This window comes from Danio aesculapii, chromosome 4 (genome assembly GCF_903798145.1).
Source record: "Danio aesculapii chromosome 4, fDanAes4.1, whole genome shotgun sequence".
In the NCBI taxonomy this organism is placed as follows: domain Eukaryota; kingdom Metazoa; phylum Chordata; class Actinopteri; order Cypriniformes; family Danionidae; genus Danio; species Danio aesculapii.
The window spans coordinates 691,206-715,853 of NC_079438.1; the positions used below are offsets into that span (position 1 = coordinate 691,206).

The following is a 24,648-nucleotide window of genomic DNA, read 5'->3' on the forward strand; positions in this document are numbered from 1 at the left end:
TTAAGGACACCGCCATCCGTCACTGACACAGCGTTTGAAATCTTTCTAAAAGCATCGCATCGTCAATCAGCTGATGCGTCGCTCATATATCGGCAAGGTTAAGCAGATAGATGTGGCTTTAACATGTTCCCATGTCCCTGTAAACGCAGGGTTATGCGAGTACATCGATGATCATCCTAGCCAATCTCAGACATTTCTCCTTAAAGGGGAAATGAAGCGCTCAGTCAAGTTTACATTATTTCCACTTTAATGAATATAAATATAACAAACTCGATTAATGTAACCCTTAACCAGAAAATGGCGCGTTTTACTATAGATTTTAGACCTAGGGCGCCGGACATGCAACAACTTTAATCATGAGGTAAACACAAAACAAAACTTTCAATCTGGAGCTCCTTCACAGGACTCGACACTTGTAAACACTCGCTCAAACGGGTTCGCGCTGCTCTCGGTCCAGCTCACACTCATCAGCGCTACCAAGCCGACTAATCACAAAGCTTGTGCTATGCGTCGTTACGACGTGAAGTTACGTTTTTTTAAAAGGTGCGCGTCAGTGTCACCAACGGTCACAGCGAGGGCTATGCGACCACCTGCGCCAGACCATATGCGCGGCAGAGTTATAAATCAGCTTTTACGCTGCCTGTCTGATTTCAACCATGGTTTCAACAAGGTCCAGTACTGACGTAATAGCAGTGGGTACTTTCGCTGTTCGCTACTACAGCTCCTCGCCTCTTTTCGTGTTCAAACTAAGATCGGCGCAGTTTTTCACATGGCAGGTTTTTACGTGCTTCATACATGTTGAGCAATCGAATTGATCGACTTGAAAAGGGAATATGTCTTCACACAGACGTGACGGCATGAAGCATTAAGTCATGTATCATTTTAATTGTTGCATTAAGGCTGATTTCTACTTCTGCGTCAACTGCACACGTATGCTAAGGCGCAGCCTACGTGTGGACAAAACCCCTCGCCGTGGCCGTCGCTGACGCGCACCCCTCAAAAAATGTAGGGCAAGCTTTGTGATTGGTCTGCTTGGTAGCGCTGACGAGTGTGGGCGGAGGTGAGAGTAGCGCGAGTGTGATGCAGCGGGTGTTTACAAGTGTGGAGTCCCGTGAAGGAGCTCCGGATGGAGACTGCTATTTTGTGTTTACCTTATGATTAAAGTTGTTGCACGTCCGCTGGTTCCTGCCTCGAAATGCGCGAATTTGAGCCACTTGTACATTGAGGAAGCGTTCAGAAAAAACAAGACACCACAAAGGAACTCGAGAAACATAGACACCTACTGCCAGCTAGCGTTTCGGAAGTGTATTGCAGAGCAACAAAAACAGCGCGCAGAAGTATAAATGCACCACTACAAGCAAGGCTTGCGCCGTAGGTCACGCCGATCACTTGATGCAGAAGTATAAACCAGGCTTTACTCTGAATGTAAATCCCCTCGTCAGGCAGTGCTGGAGCAGCGTGAGAGAGTGGACCACAGCGCATCAAATGAAAAGGTATTAACAAAAGAAAAATACACAACATATTTTTGTATTTGCACCTGCTCCACGTCCACAACTTCCACAACGTCCACAAACACATTGGGTTAAATTAGGCTTTCCAGTCTCCGTGCTCAGTCCTTTACTTCCACTGTATCTGTTCAGCTGAGGGAACGGAACCAACCACATGACGTCAGATACAGCGACATTCCAAGACGGCGGCGCCCTAGGTCTGAAATCTATAGTAAAACACGCAGTTTTCTGCTAAATGTTTACATTAATCGAGTTTGTTTCATTTTTTTTTTTTAAAAGTGGAATCCAATGTACAAAATAATGTAAACTTGAATGAGTGCTTCACCTTTAACACAATGGCCATTCAGCTCATGACTTGCCCTCTCATTGGCTGGTCTGGAATATTTAGCACGCCAGATATTGGATTTTCGTTTGCGAAGTGTTGGTGATGTGTCAGGGAGCCTCCTTGATGCATCATTCAGTACTTCACACACAAAGACTGCAGAACGCAGAGCACCCGCGGATTTTCCTTGAATCACAGCCTGATCTGTTGGTGAACTCATTAACTTTCAAATCAGGCTTAACATCCTGTCGTGTGAACTAGGCATTAGGCTGTATAGTGTGGATGGAGAAACGCAGTAAAAACACCAGTCTGGTTGAGTTTTAAAACCATCACACACTAGTGTAAATGACACCTTAGAACAGGCATGGGCAAACTCGATCCTGCATCGGTGTCCCTGCAGAGTTTTGCTCCAACACTAATCAAACACACCTGAACACCCTAATTAGTGTCTTCAAGATCACTAGAAAGATACAAGCAGGTGTGTTTGATTAGGGTTGGTGCAAAACTATGCAGGGACACCGGCCCTCGAGGATAGAGTTTGCCCATCCCTGCCTTAGAATGAGGTGCTGATGTGAGATAAGTATTTCCAGAGCTGCTGTATCTCTTTCCAAGCCACTTCCTTTTTACAGTAGCTCTGTCGTAATACTTCAGACATAATGTCATACAAACATTCCTTTTCCCTTCATAATGCAAGACATTTCTTGATCACTGTCCATCTGACTTGTTTCCGCGTTTTTCCTGAGGTGGTTTAAAATTGTCATCAGGTTTGGCATTCTGATTGGTTCTTCGTTTGATGTTTGTCGCAGCTGAATTCACACTGAAGGAAAGAGTCGGAAATCTTCTGAACTAGTACGGAAGGGAAAAAAAAACACAATTGCCATTAATCGACTGTTGGTGAACCTGTCAAACCTGCGATCATAGACAAGCTTTTAGCCTAGGATTGTAGAAATCTTTTAGGATTTTAGAAATATGCCTGAAAGCCTGACTCACGTTGTGGGACTTCAGCCAATATTTGGTCACGAATAGGAAAATGCTGAAAGATCCCTGTAATCCTAGGCTTAAATCTTTAACCGTTCCCCGACTTCCACTTAACGACCATCGCAATCAAATCAATCAAGTTCTGGCAGAGTCAGAAGATTTCAGACACTTTCTAACAGTGTGACTTCAGCCCCGACGAGCGTCAATCACAGGGAACCAATAGGAGCACAGAATCTGATGACGCAGATAGCCCGACAACTTTAACTACTATGGGGAAATGTCTAAACGTCTTTTTTTTGGTTTTATAATTGAGGCATTCTGAGCGCAAAATGACCGCTACTGTTTGTTTGTGTTTGCCGTGAGGTATCTTGTCAAAACACGGGATAGTGAAAGTGTCACGGTGGATGACGTCAAACTCCAGGTGAGTTTTCTTGCGTGTCCATGTATGGCTCGTCTCGATTGTTGTTCAGTCTGACATTATGACAGCTGGGATCTTACAGTGTGACATGGGGATGATATTCAAGGAGTCTGACATGCTACAATCACTTAGGATTATTAAAAATCCCACAGTGTGAGCGGGGCTTAAGACATGGGCTGAGAAATCACACCCTACACCCTTATTTACCATCCCATCAGTCCACTGATATTGACTAATTGAATGAGCGATTGGAAACGAGTGAGCATAGTTTGTGACTGATCACTAATAATAATTTAAAAGTTGGCAAACTGGAACCTCCACAGGAAAACCTGATGGAAACTAGCAAATATGAACTCTAATTAAATAATAGTTAAGTTTCCACCCAAAAATGCGAATGAAACTGATGCGCAAAACTGCCAACTATTCCGAAATGTTTTATGCAGCCGATGCCCTTCCAGCCGCAACCCAGTACTAGGAAACACCCATACCATCTTATTCACACACACATATACTACAGCCAACTTAGTTCATCAATTCCCATATAGCGCGTGTTTGGACTGTGGGGGAAAACCGGAGCACCCAGAGGAATCCCACACCAACACGGGGAGAACATGCCAACTGGCCTAGCTGGGACTCAAACCAGCGACCTACTTCCTGTGAGGCCACAGTGCTAACCACTTTTTTAATCCAATATTCTAAAATGCACATGAAAACAGATTTATACCTGTATGATATTACGGTAGGCAACGTAGTGGCGCAGTGGGTAGCGATGTTGCCTCAAAGCAAGAAGGTTGCTGGTTCGAGCTTCAGCTGGATCTGTTTGCATTTTTGTGTGGAGTTTGCATGTTCTCCCCATGTTAGCGTGGGTTTCCTCCAGGTGCTCCAGTTTCCCCCACAAGTCCAAAGACGTGGTACAGGTGCATTGGGTAAGCTAAATTGTCCATAGTTTATGTGAGTGAATTAGTGTGTATGGGTGTTTCCCAGTGATGGGTTGCAGATGGAAGGGCATCCCCTGCGTAAAACATATGCCGGATAAGTTTAAGGTTCGTTCTGCTGTAGCGACCACTGATTAATAAAGGGACTAAAATGAATGAATGAATGATATTACGGTTTACTCGACAAGTAGTTTTGGACTTGACCACATTATTTTAACTGCTGCAAACACACGTTCTCAGGTGGCAAAAACCAGAGTGAGTATTTGGACAAGCCTATGGTTTTGGACACCACAATAAATAGCTGTCCCCTTAAATGGTATATAGCCTATTTAAGGAATAGGGTGTGATTTCTGACACTGCCATTAAAGAATGGTTCATTACTAATAAGCTGACTACAGCAAAACTTATTAAGAGTTTGCACAATTTACTTAAAGTAAATTACTTAAAGTAAATCCCTATTATGGGATTTTAAAAATGACCTTTCATGCAGTGTAACACAAATCTAAGTGAATCAAAACATGCAGCTGAGGTTTAAATCTGAAAGTTTCCCGGGTTCAAAAACTATTGATTCTCAAAAAAAGAGTCGACTCAGAGTCGTTTATATTATTCGTCTTGCATCCAAATTTTTTGCCTGTTCATTTCGACGTCGACACAAAACTATACCAAATATGAGGTGCCGGATCCGGTAAAACGTGAACGTGCCCTTCCTTTCAAACTCTAGTGGCATGCGGGTATGTTTGGGACTGAGTTGTTTATGACCGAAGATTAGTGATTAATACAATAACCTACTCTGCAACGGCCGATTCGTCGGCCGTTTGTTAAAGGATGAATCAGCAAAGACTATTAATGTATGGGACTTTGTCAGTACACCGTTTAGGACCGGTTTCTTCTTTAATCACAAGGTGTAAGTGTGATTAAAATGGCTGCCACCCTGTTTTCTATAGTTTACAAAATATTTAATTGTGTTTTGTAACTTGTAATCACTCTGTGCGGCTTGTACTGTATCTAGTAAACTCTTTATATTCCCATATCGCATCTAAAACCACATTGAAAACGTGATACGTGCTGCTTTCATTATTGATTTAAATGTGTTTCTGAGCTCACAATCCCTTGACGTTTGACATTGCTATGGCCACATTCAGCTTTTCTTACACATTTGGCATGGTCAATTTTCAAAAAAGTTTAACTTTTTGGGCGGGGAGGTACGGTGAGGTGGATACGCATGGTTATCGTGGATAAAAGGACCGTGGGTGGGGGTGATAATGGACTAAAGTGAGGACCGTGGGTGGGGGTGATAACGAACTAAAGTGAAGACCATGGGTAGGGGTGATAACGGACTAAAGTGAGGACCGTGGGTAGGGGTGATAACGGACTAAAGTGAGGACCGTGGGTGGGGGTGATAACGGACTAAAGTGAGGAACCTGGGTGGGGGTGATAACGGACTAAAGTGAGGACCATGGGTAGGGGTGATAACGAACTAAAGTGAAGACCATGGGTAGGGGTGATAACGGACTAAAGTGAAGACCATGGGTAGGGGTGATAACGGACTAAAGTGAAGACCATGGGTAGGGGTGATAACGAACTAAAGTGAAGACCATGGGTAGGGGTGATAACGGACTAAAGTGAGGACCGTGGGTGGGGGTGATAACGGACTAAAGTGAGGAACCTGGGTGGGGGTGATAACGGACTAAAGTGAGGACCGTGGGTGGGGGTGATAACGGACTAAAGTGAGGACCGTGGCTGGGGGTGATAACGGACTAAAGTGAGGACCGTGGGTGGGGGTGATAATGGACTAAAGTGAGGACCGTGGCTGGGGGTGATAACGGACTAAAGTGAGGACCGTGGCTGGGGGTGATAACGGACTAAAGTGAGGACCGTGGGTGGGGGTCATAACGGACTAAAGTGAGGACCCTGAGTGGGGGTGATAATGGACTAAAGTGAGGACCGTGGGTGGGGGTGATAACGGACTAAAATGAGGAACGTGGGTGGGGGTGATAACGGACTAAAGTGAGTGCCGTGGGTGGGGGTGATAACAGACTAAAGTGAGGAACGTGGGTGGGGGTGATAACGGACTAAAGTGAGTGCCGTGGGTGGGGGGTGATGACAGACTAAAGTGAGGAACGTGGGTGGGGGTGATAACGGACTAAAGTGAGGACCCTGAGTGGGGGTGATAACGGACTAAAATGAGGAACGTGGGTGGGGGTGATAACGGACTAAAGTGAGTGCCGTGGGTGGGTGTGATAACGGACTAAAATGAGGAACGTGGGTGGGGGTGATAACGGACTAAAGTGAGGACCCTGAGTGGGGGTGATAACGGACTAAAATGAGGAACGTGGGTGGGGGTGATAACGGACTAAAGTGAGTGCCGTGGGTGGGGGTGATAACGGACTAAAATGAGGAACGTGGGTGGGGGTGATAACGGACTAAAGTGAGGACCCTGAGTGGGGGTGATAACGGACTAAAATGAGGAACGTGGGTGGGGGTGATAACGGACTAAAGTGAGGACCCTGAGTGGGGGTAATAACTGACTAAAATGAGGAACGTGGGTGGGGGTGATAACGGACTAAAGTGAGTGCCGTGGGTGGGGGTGATAACAGACTAAAGTGAGTGCCGTGGGTGGGGGTGATAACAGACTAAAGTGAGGAACGTGGGTGGGGGTGATAACGGACTAAAGTGAGGAACGTGGGTGGGGGTGATAACGGACTAAAGTGAGGACCCTGAGTGGGGGTGATAACGGACTAAAATGAGGAACGTGGGTGGGGGTGATAACGGACTAAAGTGAGTGCCGTGGGTGGGGGTGATAACGGACTAAAATGAGCAACGTGGGTGGGGGTGATAACGGACTAAAGTGAGTGCCGTGGGTGGGGGTGATAACGGACTAAAATGAGCAACGTGGGTGGGGGTGATAACGGACTAAAGTGAGGACCCTGAGTGGGGGTGATAACGGACTAAAGTGAGGACCCTGAGTGGGGGTGATAACGGACTAAAATGAGGAACGTGGGTGGGGGTGATAACGGACTAAAGTGAGGACCCTGAGTGGGGGTGATAACGGACTAAAATGAGGAACGTGGGTGGGGGTGATAACGGACTAAAGTGAGGACCCTGAGTGGGGGTAATAACGGACTAAAATGAGGAACGTGGGTGGGGGTGATAACGGACTAAAGTGAGGACCCTGAGTGGGGGTAATAACGGACTAAAATGAGGAACGTGGGTGGGGGTGATAACGGACTAAAGTGAGTGCCGTGGGTGGGGGTGATAACAGACTAAAGTGAGTGCCGTGGGTGGGGGTGATAACGGACTAAAATGAGGAACGTGGGTGGGGGTGATAACGGACTAAAGTGAGGACCCTGAGTGGGGGTAATAACGGACTAAAATGAGGAACGTGGGGGGGGGGTGATAACGGACTAAAGTGAGTGCCGTGGGTGGGGGTGATAACGGACTAAAATGAGCAACGTGGGTGGGGGTGATAACGGACTAAAGTGAGTGCCGTGGGTGGGGGTGATAACGGACTAAAATGAGCAACGTGGGTGGGGGTGATAACGGACTAAAGTGAGGACCCTGAGTGGGGGTGATAACGGACTAAAGTGAGGACCCTGAGTGGGGGTGATAACGGACTAAAATGAGGAACGTGGGTGGGGGTGATAACGGACTAAAGTGAGGACCCTGAGTGGGGGTGATAACGGACTAAAATGAGGAACGTGGGTGGGGGTGATAACGGACTAAAGTGAGGACCCTGAGTGGGGGTGATAACGGACTAAAATGAGGAACGTGGGTGGGGGTGATAACGGACTAAAGTGAGGACCCTGAGTGGGGGTAATAACGGACTAAAATGAGGAACGTGGGTGGGGGTGATAACGGACTAAAGTGAGTGCCGTGGGTGGGGGTGATAACAGACTAAAGTGAGTGCCGTGGGTGGGGGTGATAACGGACTAAAATGAGGAACGTGGGTGGGGGTGATAACGGACTAAAGTGAGGACCCTGAGTGGGGGTAATAACGGACTAAAATGAGGAACGTGGGTGGGGGTGATAACGGACTAAAGTGAGGACCCTGAGTGGGGGTAATAACGGACTAAAATGAGGAACGTGGGTGGGGGTGATAACGGACTAAAGTGAGGACCCTGAGTGGGGGTAATAACGGACTAAAATGAGGAACGTGGGTGGGGGTGATAACGGACTAAAGTGAGTGCCGTGGGTGGGGGTGATAACGGACTAAAATGAGGAACGTGGGTGGGGGGTGATAACGGACTAAAGTGAGGACCCTGAGTGGGGGTAATAACGGACTAAAATGAGGAACGTGGGTGGGGGTGATAACGGACTAAAGTGAGGACCCTGAGTGGGGGTAATAACGGACTAAAATGAGGAACGTGGGTGGGGGTGATAACGGACTAAAGTGAGTGCCGTGGGTGGGGGTGATAACGGACTAAAATGAGGAACGTGGGTGGGGGTGATAACGGACTAAAGTGAGGACCCTGAGTGGGGGTAATAACGGACTAAAATGAGGAACGTGGGTGGGGGTGATAACGGACTAAAGTGAGGACCGTGGGTGGGGGTGATAACGGACTAAAGTGAGTGCCGTGGGTGGGGGTGATAACAGACTAAAGTGAGGAACGTGGGTGGGGGTGATAACAGACTAAAGTGAGGAACGTGGGTTGGGGTTATAACGGACTAAAGTGAGTGCCGTGGGTGGGGGTGATAACGGACTAAAGTATGGACAGGGTTGGTTACGGTTATGAGTTACGGTGGGGTGGATATCACGGACTAATGTGAGGATTAATACTGAATGTTTGTCGTTGTTCTTATCGTTGAGGTTAGGAGTAGAATAATATGCTGGTTTTTAACTGCATTGGTTTAATTCTTTCCTGCATTGGGCTCACACATATATTCTGTACTCTTACTAATTGTTTCTTTCTGTCTCGCACTGAATGCAGTCGACCAATCACAAAGGAGGAGTTTGGGAACAAATTAATCATTGAACAAATCATATGGAAGTCGCTGGGATAATTAGGTCAAAATAAATGCATATTATAAGACAATGAAAGTGTTTTTTGACCTTGCATACATATCAGCCTGTTGTTGGAGACCCCCAAACCCAAATATATGACCTTTTATAATGCATAATAGGGGCTCTTTAAATAGCTCTCATTTAAAGTTAGCATATGAAAGTAAAACTACTACAAATGTAAACGCAATACGATCAATCACAGAGACGAATGTGTCCATGAGATTTCATCTAAAATTTAGATTAGCAGTAATAAACTCTAATAGTTTTTTCTTATGTTTAAGCTGTAGGTAAATCTGGCCCTTGTTCTCTAATTCTTCCAGCACTCATTAATGCACTGATACTGATCTGAAATCAGCGGCCGCGATATTCAAGCACATACTCCGGATAAATCTGATTGGAATCAAAGATGACAAAAATCCTCGGACAGAGTGCATCATCTACACAACTGTCATGTATGTGAACATTTTCACCCTGGTCATCATCAGGCGTACAGTAATCAGGATGGCCTGCTTTGTATTGCCCAACAATAACCCGGGCGATCAGCAAAAACTTGGTTCCCCGGACAGTGTTTTCACTATATCTGGATGCCAAGGTTGCATGTTTTGCAAAATATGTTCCTGTAAAAATATAAATAAATGAATAATTACACAAAAATACAATAGCAAAATAAATACAGTGGAAATCAAAATTAGTGAACAAGCTTCATTTTTAGCCTATGAGAAGAGAAATAGCCATTTTTATTTCAAGATTGTTCCCAGTTATTGGTAATCATTGTACCTTGTGTTCATTTCCTTAATTATCTGACATATATTTAACTGGCAGCCTCTAACTTAGAAGTTTTCACTGACATTGCAAGACTATGATCCATTTTAAAATGACTGATACTCCTTTGGCAGCAGGTTGACCCGATGAAGACTAAAGGATAATACAGTGAATCTTGACATTCATTAGTTCAGCTCTGAACAGTGTAGGAATTTGTATTTTGACATACAATGTGTCATTGTTTTAGAGAATTTGGACTGAACACAGAATAAAGCATTTCTTAGAAAGCTGAAAACATTGAAATAATGAAATGGCAGCCCAGAGTCCTGACCTAAACCTTATTGAATTTCTCTGGAAAATATGTTACAGAAAAAAGTTAGGGCTAAGAAACACTACTGTGTTTCTTAAGGCTGATGTATACTTCAGCGTCAAGTGCACGCGTATGCTCCGGTACAGCCTTCGCGCAGTCGCATAGCCCTCGCCATAACTGACGCCAACACTGACGTATACCTTTCAAAAAATATAACCACACATTACAACAACACATAGCGCAAGCTCTATGGTTGGTCGGCTTGAGTGTAGGCGGGACCGAGAGACCCGAAAACCTGTTGGAGCGAGTGTTTACAAGTGTGGAGTCCTGAGAAGGAGCTCCAGATGGAAACTGTTGTTTTGTGTTTACCTTATGATTAAAGTTGTTGCACGTCTGCTGGTTCCTGACTCAAAATGAGCAAGTTTGAGCTACTTATACATTAAGGTAGCGTTCAGAAAAACCAAAATACCAGCGAAGAAACTCGACACGGAGGAACATAAAAACCTCACTGCCAGCTAGTGTTTCGGAAGTGTTATAGCAGAGCAACACAAACAGCGCACAGAAGTATAAATGCACGACTACGTGCAAAACAGGCGCCGTGGGTCACACCGATCACTTGGCGCATAAGTATAAATCACCCTTTAGCCCCTAAAGTTAAAAACACTAAGCTGAAAACACTGAAATAATGAAATGGCAGCCCAGAGTCCTGACCTAAACCTGATTGAAATTCTCTGGAAAATCTTTGACAAAAAAGTTAGGGCTAAGAAACACTAATGTGCGAGACACATGCGTGTCCTACACTGTAAAAAAAAATCTGTTTCTATATTTTGTGATTCACAAATGTTTTCTGTTTATTTACGGTTGTGAATTTCATTATAGGTAATGATCTTGATATCTCTGCTCTGTTGACTTTTGGTGTTGAAAATTTAACTCTACAGTTTTATTATTTTATTTTATTGATATTTTAGTAGTTTGAAGAAGGGTTTTGTACCATAATATACAACACCAACCCAGAATATATATTACTTAAAGGGCACATAGTTTACCTCCTTTTTATGATTTAATATTAATATTCTGGTTCTTCTGAGTGTGCCAGTTTAGGTTCAGTTTAAAACACAATTCAGATTGTTTTATTATAATGTGTTAATAAGAGTCATGTTGGGGGCGTGTCCACAGCTCGCTGATTTATGGGTGTGTTGCTTCACATGTAAATTAGTTTCGGCTTCCCGCCAACGTAACAAGCGGGCGGGGCCATGAGCTCACCCGCTCTGTGTTTGCAACAGAGTCTGACAGTCAGACGGAGAAGGAGAGAGAGGATCACAATTCAGTCGTACATGTACGACTCTGACACAGACCAAGCAGAGAGTACAAAATCATTTGTGTCTTTGTACAGTTTTACAGCCAACTGTGTGCTAGTTTCAAGTGCCGAGCTTGTACACAGAGACTAATAACCACACACACTGAATTAACTTTGACTATGGCACCGGATGCGCCGCTCGAAGCCGCGAGACGGCACACCAGACACTCTCTGTGGCGCGGCAGAAACATGACGTGTCTCGAATCGTCGCGCCACGCATTTTTGAATTCTAAACATAGGTTTCTGCAGCAGTCCGCGGCGCCCAGCCGTCGACTTGAGTGTACCCTGATAGAAACCGATGTTTAGAGATCTAAAACGCATGCTAGTTAAGATCACAGGGAGCTTCTGGGATCGCGAGAAATGCAAACGGCTGAAGTATAAGGTAGACTCAATGAGAAGTACACATGTTTGCAAACCTACCTAAAGATACAACCAATAATTCCGATTAGAGCGATAATGTGGAGAATATTGCTCTTGTGTTGAGCCCAATGAGCCTTGCATCTAAAAATAGAGCTAGCGTGTTCCTTTAGTGATATCGCTTCGACTCACGCTGAAAATGGCGGACGTGAATCAACAAACTGAGGATATGATGACGCGCCTGTCAATCAATATTGGTGGGCGGGGGGACCGCTCTCCTACGTAAAGTTGCGGTCGATTTGAAAACAGCTCCAATTGGTCCACCGTTTTTATGTTGTTAAATTGAAAATAAAAGCACTGGGTGTGTTTATATCACCCCAATATGACGCTCTATACACCATACATGCACATATGTCTGTCCAAACAGCTTGAAAAGTAGATTTTTTACCATAGGTGTCCTTCAATAAAAGTAATAAAAGTCAGGTTTTCAAGGTTCAAATTTGTTGAATCAGATCAAGGTCCAATAATGCAATTTAAAAGCATAAATACATGGGGAAAAATAAAAAAATATGGAAAACTGCTAATTTACAGATATTTTACAGTGTAAGAGAGAGTGCAGTCGTTCTTTATGCTACAATCAAATTTCTATTGCTGTATTTCTAACATATAGATTGGTTCAGTCACAACACAAACATTCATTTAAATTTTGATCATTACAGAAAAATTTTACAGCATTCGTCTTTGCTCTCGGCGAAGGCGGTCGCACTTTTTCCCTCTCCGTCCCATATCTCTCCTCGCTAGCTCCTCTTATTGTCTTATTCTGTCTCTGAGGCTCTCCGTGCCCTGCTATCCAAACGAATAAGGAATTATGGATTTGATCAACTGGTCTCTGAATGCGATTGACACCATCTTCTCGACACCATCTGCCCGCCCTTACCGGACTACTGTATATCCACACCCCCTGTTCCCATCCCCTGTGGCAATGTTATGTCTTGTCGGTGTGTGTTTTTGTGCTAGATTACTGGGGCTTTTTCTTCTCCCTGATCTCACATTGCTCTAACTTAAGAGCAAGGTGAGAGGGAGTTTTTTTTGCCTCTGTTTCCTAAATGTATCTTATTTCCTGTTCCACCTCCTGTGACCTGTCTTCCCTGGAGTTGTGATGTCTGTGCACGGTCGGGGGGTTCCATTTACCTGCATTTCGTTGCCTTGTACTTGTACATGTGTGATGACAATAAATTGAATCTAATCTAATCTAAATATCAAGTGTTTAAAGTTTGTTCTGTAATTTGGATCTCCACTGTGTGTACATTTTACTTTATTTATGTGAAAAATATATATGTATAACCACAACTCACCTTTTCCTAATACATGCCCAACTCTTCTCTCGTCTGATAGTCTGCAGTTAAAATTATATGTGCAAATAGATTCCACATTTTTAGCTTTAGTGCCGTGAAAAAGACTTTGCTCTTCAATTTGAGATTGTCCTTTTATTCTCATCATATGGATTTTTCTCCTAAGGATCCAAAATTTCAGCAATTTATTTATATATACAAGCTACAAGCGTTTTATTTCACGTGAAAATACAGTGTATGGAGCAATAGGTAGGCTTTTGTATTATTTTTTTACACTCAAACAGGTGTACATATGGAGCAAAACATTGACATTACCTACAAAACAACTCCCAGAAGTCCACATTTTGAATCCTGCTGATGGATACGATGGGATCTTGCAGTAAACCGTCTTCCTTGACAAATCTCTCCATCTTCTGATATTCACTGCTATCTTTTCTGAGAGAGATTAACTGAGTGGGAAAGAAGCACTTGTTCAGAGTTAAAGAGTCTGACGTTGATTTATCTTTGTGATGAGCGCTTCTGGTTACCTGAAAAGGTTTTTTGGGATCGACACTCTCCCAGTGTGTTGGTGTAGACGACGAAATGCCGTCACATTTGCATCTGTTACACAAAACAGGAGAGATTTTGTTTGTTTCATTGCAAATTAAAAATGTAAAAGGAAATTGAATGTACCATAGTACTCTGCTGTAATATTAGACAGTAGTATACTGTTTAGAAGCCCATATATATTGAGACTTTTTGGCAATCACTTTATTGTAAGTGATAGTATTCACGTATTAATGAAGTTACCTGAAGTTATTCTAAAATCTGTACGTCACACAAGCTTAAATCGTGTTGTTTTGAACTGTATACTTATTAGTTTTATGATTTATATTCCAACAAAGTCTCTTTTTGCTTTAAAAGTGGCCTCAGTGTGTATAAAAACTCAGTATGTGTTAAGTGTTACAATACGTTTTGTTATATTATCTGTAAAAGTGTACGTGTCTGAAAAGCATCTGAAAAATTACTTGCGTTCCCCCCCATATCTTATTTCTGGAACTGAATTTTGTTGATAAACATGAATATCTTTGATTATATGAAACATTACAAAGTGAATTAAATTACATTTATTTTAATATAATTTAATTTATTTTCATTTTATTTATTTTTTAAATTGAATTTATTTGAATTGAATTTGTTTTTAAGTTATTAAAGGTTTCCTAATTTTGGACTGCTTATTTTCAGCAATGGTTAGTTTCAAAGTTAATGTAATTTATTTAATTTAATTTAATGTTTAATCATTATTTTTAGTTATAGGTGTAGGTTTTTATGGATTTTGTTTCCCAAAATCTAAATTTTCTTAATGAAAGACAAGCAAATGCTGCAATAACATGGTCAACGTTTTTTACATGAACTCATTTGAAGTATATGAAGCTGAAAACGCTGCAGCCCAGAGTCCTGACCTAAACCTGATTGAAATTCTCTGGAAAATCTGTGACAGAAAGTTAAGGCTCAAGGCTAATTTATACTTGTGTGTCAAGCGGACATGTATGCTCCAGAGCAGCATTCGCGCAGCTGCATAGCCATCGGCGTAGATGACGCGCACCTCTCAAAAAATGTAACTACATATTTCAACGACGAATAACAGAAGCTCTGTGATTGGTCGGCTTGGTAGTGGTGATGAGTGTGGGCTGTGCTAAGAGTCGAAAGCCTATTGGAGCTAGTGTTTCGAGTCCTTTCAAGGAGCTCCAGATGGAAACTTTTGTTTTGTGTTTACCTTGTGATTAAAGTTGTTGCACGTTCGCCAATTCCCGCCTCTGAATGAGCAAGTTTGAGCTACTTGTGCATTAAGGCAGCATCATGGGCCACGGCGATCACTCGATGCAGAAGTATAAACCAGCCTTAAGAAACACTACTGTGTGACACTAGTTATGTCCTACACTGAAAATCTGTTAAATTAACCCTTTCTGTATTTTGCGAATCACAAGTGTTTTCCATTTATTTACGGTTGTGAATTTCATTAAGGGTTGTTAATCTCTGCTCTGTCCACTTTAGATATCGAAAATTCAACTCTACCGTTTACCAAATAGACTTATCAACGTTTTAGTGGTTTGAAAAAGAATTTTGTACTGTAATATACAACACCAACCCAGACTATATATCACTTAACCTATTAAAATGTTCACTTTTTTAAGGTTCAAAGTTGTTGGAACAAGGGTCAAGGTCCCATAATACAATTCAAACACACAAACGAATGGGGAAAAATGGCGCAAAATATGGAAAACTGCTAATTTACGAATATTTTACAGTGTACGAGATACAGTATGTGTGCAATCATTTCTTCATCCTACATTCATTGTCATTTTCAAATTTATATTACTGTATTTTTAAAATATAGATTGGTCCAGTCACAATTAATGGTTAATCTATTCTCAAAGTTGGGTTGGGAGCTGGGTCTATTCTACGCAAGCTATGATACTTCAGCGCGGATGTATACCTGGCCGAATTGCACTGCAGGGTGCGAGTCTTCGAACCTGTGTGTGTTCCTACTGTGAAATTACCACATCAAACGTGACGTCCTAACATGGATGCAGTTCACTAGAGTGAATCTGAGTAATATTAGCTCCACAGCAAACACAGCTCCAACTATCACGCACCTACTAGAGCTTATGAGTTCCAGTAAAACATATACAAATAAAGGCTTTTTAAAATGAATGAAAGTCAAACCGGTGAGCCGTCTGACAAAAAAAAAAGTGCCCTTCTGAATCAAACCAGCAGGATGCCCTTCTGGATCTTACTTCGAAGACACTACTGACTGCGCTTGAACCCTGAGCTCGGAGATATTTGAGCCCAGGGCTCCCGCCCGGTCGATAAGCATATTAGGAGATCCGAGATCAGGTAGGTCTCGAGAGCTCCCCCTTTAGAAAAGGGAGGAAAAGGAGGAGATGGGGTGGAAGGGGGGATTCTTCCAAACGAAGATAGAGCAGTAGGAAGAAAATGATCCATTTATAGTAAACTAGGATCACTCTGATTGGATTATTACTGATTACAGATGAGCGGCCAGACGTGCTCAATCATATCACGTGCTCCTCTCGAAATTAGTTTATGAAACTTCACTTAATTCCAAGATTACAGTGAGATTAATCTAGATTTTAAAATGTATCTATGCCCACCTTTAGTCACAACACAAACATTCATTCAAATTTTGATTGAAACTCATTTTAAATATGGCTGGTGAGCCATTTTTTTCTATGTTGATATAATTTTATGACTGTTTAATAAATAAAAATAAAATAAAAGTAATAAAAAATAATAATAATAAAAAGTTAAAACAATAAAAATGATAAAATCTGATTTTAATGCAGCATAAAGCTAATTCCCAACAACAAAAATCATTTTTGAGAAACAAAATTTTGTCGAAACTAAATCTATGAATTAGGGCTGCGCAAATAAAAATATGAATGAAATAAAACAAAAGAACTCACCTTATGTGATTCCCAGTCTGAAATGAGCGTTTAATCCTCCTCCTTTTGCCAGTTTTTAAATTAACCTGCATGCTTTCTGCAGTAAACACATTGAACACACTCAAACTTGTATAACAATAAAAACTAAATGTATGAGATCTATAACATAACACAGATATGATTTACATAAGCCAAAATGAGGCTGTTTCCACTTGGCTGTACACTGTAAAACCCAAAAAGTTAAGGTAACTCAAACTCTTTGAGGAAACAGATTGCAACAAACCATTTAAGTTGAAAAACTAATCCTAATGAGTACTGTGAACTTAATTCATCTGAGTAAAAGAGGCGATTTAAGCACAATAAACCCCAATTAATGAAGAGAACTCAAACCAACTGAGTACTGTAAAACCAATAAGTTAAGGCAACTCAAACCGTTTGAGGAAACTGATTGCTACAAACCATTTGAGTTAAACTAATCTTAATGAGTACTGTGAACTTAATCTATTTGAGTAAACGAAGCAATTTGAGCACAGTAAAACCCAATAAATGAAGAGAACTCAAACTAACTGAGTACTGTAAAACCAATGAGTTAAGGCAACTCAAACCGTTTGAGGAAACTGATTGCAACAAACCATTTGAGTTCAAAAACTAATTTGAGTACTGTGAACTTAATCTATTTGAGTTGAAGTAATAAGGTATTTACTTAACTCATTACCTTCAAAACTGAGTTCAAAACATGAGTAGAATTAACTTTCAGTCAATTTTGAGTTGGCTACACTCATTTCATTTGATACAGTTGACTGTTGGGTTTTACAGTGTAGTTATGATTAAGTATATTATAATTATACCGCACCTGCAAAATTAATCTCGAACTGAGCTCCAGCAGCAGTGACGTTTACTACTCCTTTTGGGTTTCTGAGGTAATAACGGTCCAGATCGTCACTGGACATAAAATTCTTTGGGTCGTCCTTAAAGAAATATTGATTGTATTTATATGCACTGAAAAAAATGACGTCTGCAAAATTGTTGCAAACAATTTATATGGGTTGAATTTACACAAAGAAATTAAATTTAGTAACGTTCAACATAATTAGTTTGTTTAAATTCAACCCAATAAACTGTTTTCAACCACTTAACTTCAAAAAATTGAGTAAATACAAGTAATCATTCGTGAATTATTGTTTTCAGTGTGATTTCTGCTGCTTGTTCAAACTACTTATTTAAAATGAGCTGCAACAACACAGTTCTTGAAGTGTTTTATTTTTTATTTTATTTTATGTTCCATTTGTCAAAACTAACTTAATTGATTGTGTTGGGAAGACATGAGTAGTTGTGTGAAGTTATTTACTGTAAGAACACTCTATTTTTGCTGCTTGTTCTTACTTAAAATGAGCGGTAACAACACAAATCGAATAAGTTAACTTAATTATTTTGACAAATTTTAGTGGATCGAACATAAAACAATTAAGTTGTCCCAAAAAACTCAAGAATTGTGTTGATTCAGCTCATTAAATAAGTAGTTTGAACACGCAGGAAAAAAATCACTGGGCATAAAATTCTTTGGGTCATCCGTATAGAAATATTGATTATATTTAGGATATTTGCTGTTTGTTTGAATTGCTTAATTAAAATGAGCTGATGTTTTGTTTATTTTTTGCCGAATAACTTAATTGCTGAATGTTCAATCCACTTTAATTTGTTAAGTTAACTTAATCGATTTGTGTTGGGACAACATGAAAGAATTGTGTGGAGTTTTCTTTTTACAATAAGAAACATGCTGCGGGCCTTGTTTTAAGATAAGTTGTTTGTTTGAAGACATTTATGTTTTATTAAGTAAGTTTAAAATGTTTATTTTTACTTATTGTTTTGTTTTCGTCTTGTTTATACAGCATGTTTTTTGTAAACATGTCCTCCCAATACAAATCATTTAAGTTAACTTAATTATTTTATCAAATTTAAGTGGATCAAACATAAAACAATTAAGTTGTCCCAAAAAACTCAAGAATTGTGTTGATTCAACTCATTTTAAATAAGTAATTTGAACAAGCAGGAAATAAAAATCACTGGGCATAAAATTCTTTGGGTCGTCCGTAAAGAAATATTGATTATGTTTATGATTTTGTTGTTTGTTTGAACTGCTTAATTAAAAAGAGCTGAAACAACACAATTCTTATGTTGTTGTTTTTTTTTTTTGCCGGACAACTTAATTGCTGAATGTTCAATCCACTTTAATTTAAGTTAACTTAATCGATTTGTGTTAGGATAACATGAAAGAATTGTGTGGAGTTTTTTTTACAATAAGAAACATGCTGCGCGCCTTGTTTTAAGATAAGTTGTTTGTTTGAAGACATTTATGTTTTATTAAGTAAGTTTAAAATGTTTATTTTTACTTATTGTTTTGTTTTCGTCTTGTTTATACAGCATGTTTTTTGTAAACATGTCCTCCCAATACAAATCATTTAAGTTAACTTAATTATTTAAACAAATTTAAGTGGATCGAACATAAAACAATTAAGTTGTCCCAAAAAACTCAAGAATTGTGTTGATTCAACTCATTTTGAATAAGCAGCAAAAATCGTCACTGGACGTAAAATTCTTTGGGTCGTCCTTAAAAAATTGTGGTTATATTTGAGATATTTGCTGCTTGTTCAAACTACTTATATAAAATGAGCTAAAACGACACAAATCAATTAAGTTACTTTAATTATTTTAACAAATTTAAGTGGATCGAACATTAAACAATGAAGTTGTCCCAGAAAAAACTCGAGTTGTGTTGATTCAACTCATTTTAAATAAGTAGTTTGAACAAGCAGGAAATAAAAATCACTGGACACAAAATTCTTTAGGTCGTCCTTAAAAAATATTGATTATATTTGCTGCTTGTTCCAACCACTTATTTAAAATGACCTGAAACGACTCAATTCTTGAGTTTTTTTTTGTGACAACTTAATCGTTTTCTGTTCAATCCACTTACATTTCTTAATAAGTTAACTCAATCAATAACTTAATCGATTTGTGTTGGGATGACATACAGGAATGTGTGGAACGCAGCGTTTTTTACAGTAAGAAACATGCTACATGTTTTATAACCTTTATTATTTAGTAAGTTTAACATGCTTATTTTTAGAGAGAGTCTTTCTTAAGGTTATTGCACACTGAATCAACATTTTTCATCCGTCATTTTTGCATGTTAAAAAATGAATTCAACCGTACATCATGTCAATCATATTAACACGCTGTCTTCAAAACTTTTGTCCGTCACAAAAAAATGTATTGGGTTAGATTTTTTTATTTTTTATTTTTTTTTCGCAATCGAAAAAAAAGCGTTTGAGAGATGTTCAGAAAAGCAAGCGAAAGGCAAAATACAGGACGCCATCACTTGACCAGCACAAATCACGTTATGACAAACACAGTGCACAAATTAATATAAATTTTAATTTTATTTTAAAAAAATAAAAACATAATACGAAATAAAACATACAAAAATTCCAAACTTCAGTCAGCAAAGACCTTTACTGAAAAAAAAAAATGCTGGCTTCCATACAATTCTTTTGTGTTGTCCCAACACAAATTAATTACGTCAAGTGAAGTTTCACAAACTAATTTCGAGAGGAGCACGTGATATTATCAGCCTAATCTCACGAGAAAACGTAAGTATTTTACGTTTTGTGAGTTTAGTGGCTAATTCGAACGAATTCAGTCATACAAAATTGTACGATTTTAAAAAGGAGGCGTGGCACCTAACCCCACCCCTAAACCCAACCGTCATTGGGGGATGAGCAAATTATACTAAATCGTACAAATTAGATCGTATTTCGTATGATTCGAATTTCGAATTCGTACGAATTAGCCACCAAATCAAAAAGTTACGAATTGCCGTGAGATTGTGTTGGATATTATTGAGTGCAGCTGGTCTCTTATCTATAATCATTAGGCAATCAGAATAATCCAAACTCACTATAAGTAGCCTGGCTAAAACTACTCCCTTAACTACGTTTTCTGAAGAAACCCCCCATCCACCCCATCTCCCCCTTTCCTCCTTTACTTAACTTGAGAGTTACCTGATCTTGTACCCACTTATATGCTCATTGACCAGGCGGGAGCCCTGGGCTCAATTATCTCTGATCTCAGGGTTTTCTCCTGGGACAGCACGCCAAACCTGCTCTTTTTATCCAGCAATATCTAAGTGCGAACTCTTGAACTTGATTTTAAATGGATTGAATATAAAGCAGTTAACTTGTCCTCCCTCAAAAAATAAGAATTGTGTTGATTCAGCTCATTTTAAATAAGTAGTTTGAACAAGCAGCCAAAATGTGTATTTTTACAGTGTGTATAAACAAGACCATACCTCAATCCTGTGCCAGATGCCACACTTTGCCTTGTAAAACCAGTACCACGGCGTGTCGGATGTGTCCATATCTTCCACTTCATCCTCCAGGCTCAAATCAGCAAACCCGTTCAGCATTTTACCAGGTAAATGGCCAGTGAATCTGTCAATAGAAATGAGAGCGTCTCATTGTGACAGACAGAGGTGAAAAGCAAAGCTGCACACCTGATCGCAATTCAGTGACGCAGGAGGAGCAGAGAAATAGAAACTTACAACCTGTAGAAACTTAGAAACTTAAAACCTGTTTTACGGTAAGTCTGAAACAACCACGCCAGAGATTCACTGTAAACACACTGCATGCACACATTGAGTCTATGATGCGCTCAGAGGATGTGGTCTCGGTTAAAAGATATCTTATCATTAAGAGAATCCTATTTTATTATTATGCTTCTGATTACCCTGAAAAACAGGAGGAAATATACATCTTCCACATACATTGAATATCTATAGACGAGTGTATAGAAGCAAGTCATTATCGTGAAATTAAAAGTGTAAACATGTAATAAAAAGTATTGAACAATGAGTATTATAATAGTTATAGTTATGTAGTTATAATAGTTATAAATAGGTATTATAGTTATATTATATAACTATAATAATTAATAGTTGAATCTAATCTAATAATTATGAGAAGGTCAAACGGATATAAATGACGAAATTATGAAAGATATAAAGAAGTATACAAATGTAAATCAGTTTAAAGACTTCATATTGTAATGACTTTTATTCTCCTTGTGTCGATTTCTTGTCAATCTAAATCTTATTAATAATTATTCAAGCTAACAATAAACGTAATTACAAAAGGAAATACAAATATGTAAATCTAAAGTGTAAAATTGTGATGATGAGGATAATATAAACAATAATAATTTAGAAAAACTAAGAAAAATCTATCTATCTATCTATCTTTCTATCTATCTATCTATCTATCTATCTATCTATCTATCTATCTATCTATCTATCTATCTATCTATCTATCTATCTATCTATCCCTATATGTAAATTGGCGGAATGGGATCATTTATGTTAAAAACATACCCTTTTTTAAAATACATAGAATATAGCATAAAAATATAGCAGGGAATATTGTAAGCTGGTCTGGATCCTCTCAGTTTCGCTTTCTCAAAAACGGAAAGCAGAGGCGTTGTAGACCTACAGATTGTTTCTGTTGTTGTTTTGGTTAGCGAAAAAAAAGATAACCTTCCTAATTGTCATTGTTGAACAGAAAGACAGTCCTACACCAAACAAAATCAATGTTATCTCTGAAATATTGCCACTATAGACCTGACAGAGCTTTTCCGGAGCCGCTTCTTCATCTGAAACCGGACTCTGAGGAAGGATGTGTTTTGTCTGTCAAATGTTTCCTCCGTCAAGCTCAGCACTTTTCCTTTCTGCTTCTCTTTGACTTCATCCTACTAAACTTTATTCATGTTTATTAACAGGAGCCAATAATGTTTGAGCCGAAATAGAGTCGCTATTTTCTTTATTTCAGAAACTTACATTAGTTTGGTCCAGTGCTCGAAGCCGTCACGCTTTCACAGCCTCTGTACCTGAGCGAGCGGACGTGACGCTCTGTGCGCATGCGCCAGTTTGAGTTTATTGGTGAAACCTTTTAAATCATACTTTAGGAAACGAAGACTGATAAAACTGTTGCTCAAAATTATTTTCGTAACTGAAATAAAATACACAATTCAGACCCGTAGCCAGCCTGGCGAAAAGGCTGTTTCTTTTTTCCTCAAAAAGTGGACCTTTTTGCTTTTATTCGCCTCATTTTCAATTTAACGATGAGGTTTAAATACGGAATTTGAGTTAAATTTAAAGCACTATTTTTAGCTGGACTAGCTTCTCGGTTAGTAATCATAATTACACTTTTTGATGTGTCAAAAACATTTCTTAAAGATTTAGAATAAAGATATATATATATACTCACAATTCCGAGTTATAAAGTCGGAATTCTGAGTTATGAAGTCAAAACTGCGAGTTATTAAGTCAGAATTGTGAGTTATAGTCACAATTCTGAGTTATGAAGTCAAATTGCGAGTTATTAAGTCAGAATTGTGAGTTATAGTCGCAATTCTGAGTTATAAAGTTGCAATTCTGAGTTATAAAGTCGCAATTCCGAGTTATAAAGTCGCAATTCTGAGTTTTAAAGTCACAATTTCGAGTTATAAAGTCGCAATTCTGAGTAATGAAGTCAAAACTACGAGTTATTAAGTCAGAATTGTGAGTTATAGTCACAATTCTGAGTTATGAAGTCAAAATTGCGAGTTATTAAGTCAGAATTGTGAGTTATAGTCGCAATTCTGAGTTATAAAGTCGCAATTCCGAGTTATAAAGTCAGAATTCTGAGTTATAAAGTCGCAATTCCGAGTTATAAAGTCAGAATTCTGAGTTATACAATCGCAATTCCGAGTTATAAAGTCGCAATTCTGAGTTATAAAGTCAGAATTCTGAGTTATAAAGTCGCAATTCCGAGTTATAAAATCGCAATTCTGAGTTATAAAGTCGCAATTCTGAGTTATAAAGTCAGAATTCTGAGTTATAAAGTCGCAATTCTGAGTTATAGTCGCAATTCTGAGTTATAAAGTCGCAATTCTGAGTTATAATGTCGCAATTCCGAGTTATAAAGTCGCAATTCCGAGTTATAATGTCGCAATTCCGAGTTATAAAGTCGCAATTCTGAGTTATAAAGTCAGAATTCTGAGTTATAAAGTCGCAATTCCGAGTTATAATGTCGCAATTCCGAGTTATAAAGTCGCAATTCTGAGTTATAAAGTCAGAATTCTGAGTTATAAAGTCGCAATTCCGAGTTATAATGTCGCAATTCCGAGTTATAAAGTCGCAATTCTGAGTTATAAAGTCGCAATTCTGAGTTATAAAGTCACAATTCCGAGTTATGAAGTCGATTTCTGAGTTATAAAGTCAGAATTCTGAGTTATAAAGTCGCAATTCCGAGTTATAATGTCGCAATTCCGAGTTATAAAGTCGCAATTCTGAGTTATAAAGTCAGAATTCTGAGTTATAAAGTCGCAATTCTGAGTTATAGTCGCAATTCTGAGTTATAAAGTCGCAATTCTGAGTTATAAAGTCGCAATTCCGAGTTATAAAGTCGCAATTCTGAGTTATAAAGTCGCAATTCCGAGTTATAAAGTCGCAATTCTGAGTTATAAAGTCGCAATTCCGAGTTATAAAGTCAGAATTCTGAGTTATACAATCGCAATTCCGAATTATAAAGTCACAATTCTGAGTTATAAAGTCACAATTCTGAGTTATGACTTAACAACTCGCAATTTTGACTTTATAACTCAGAATTGCGACTTTATAATTTTTTTACATTGTATTTATTTATTTTATTCAGTGGCGGGAACAGGCTTCCTTCCATAGGCCTTTTCTCATTCAGAGAGAGAAAGAGAAAGAAAGAGCTTGTGTTTGAATCACATAACCATCCGATGGCATTCTTTCCTTTATAAAAGTTAAAAGGTTGTCCTTTAACACACACACACACACAGATGCACAC

The 24,648-nt window shown here is 39.4% G+C and overlaps 1 protein-coding gene across 1 annotated transcript; it reads right to left on the bottom strand.

Moving 5' to 3' along the window:
- Positions 1–9,450: 9,450 nt before the first annotated feature.
- On the bottom strand, positions 9,451–22,688 carry LOC130222724 (protein mono-ADP-ribosyltransferase PARP11). The gene is made up of 7 exons (XM_056455252.1): positions 22,632–22,688; positions 21,093–21,234; positions 17,598–17,712; positions 16,766–16,841; positions 13,617–13,901; positions 13,305–13,462; positions 9,451–9,780 (listed from the first exon to the last, which is right to left on the bottom strand). Exons 2-7 carry the CDS (start codon positions 21,207–21,209, stop codon positions 9,515–9,517), a joined length of 1,017 nt encoding a protein of 338 aa, XP_056311227.1. The 5' UTR covers positions 21,210–21,234; positions 22,632–22,688; the 3' UTR covers positions 9,451–9,514.
- Positions 22,689–24,648: the final 1,960 nt, after the last annotated feature.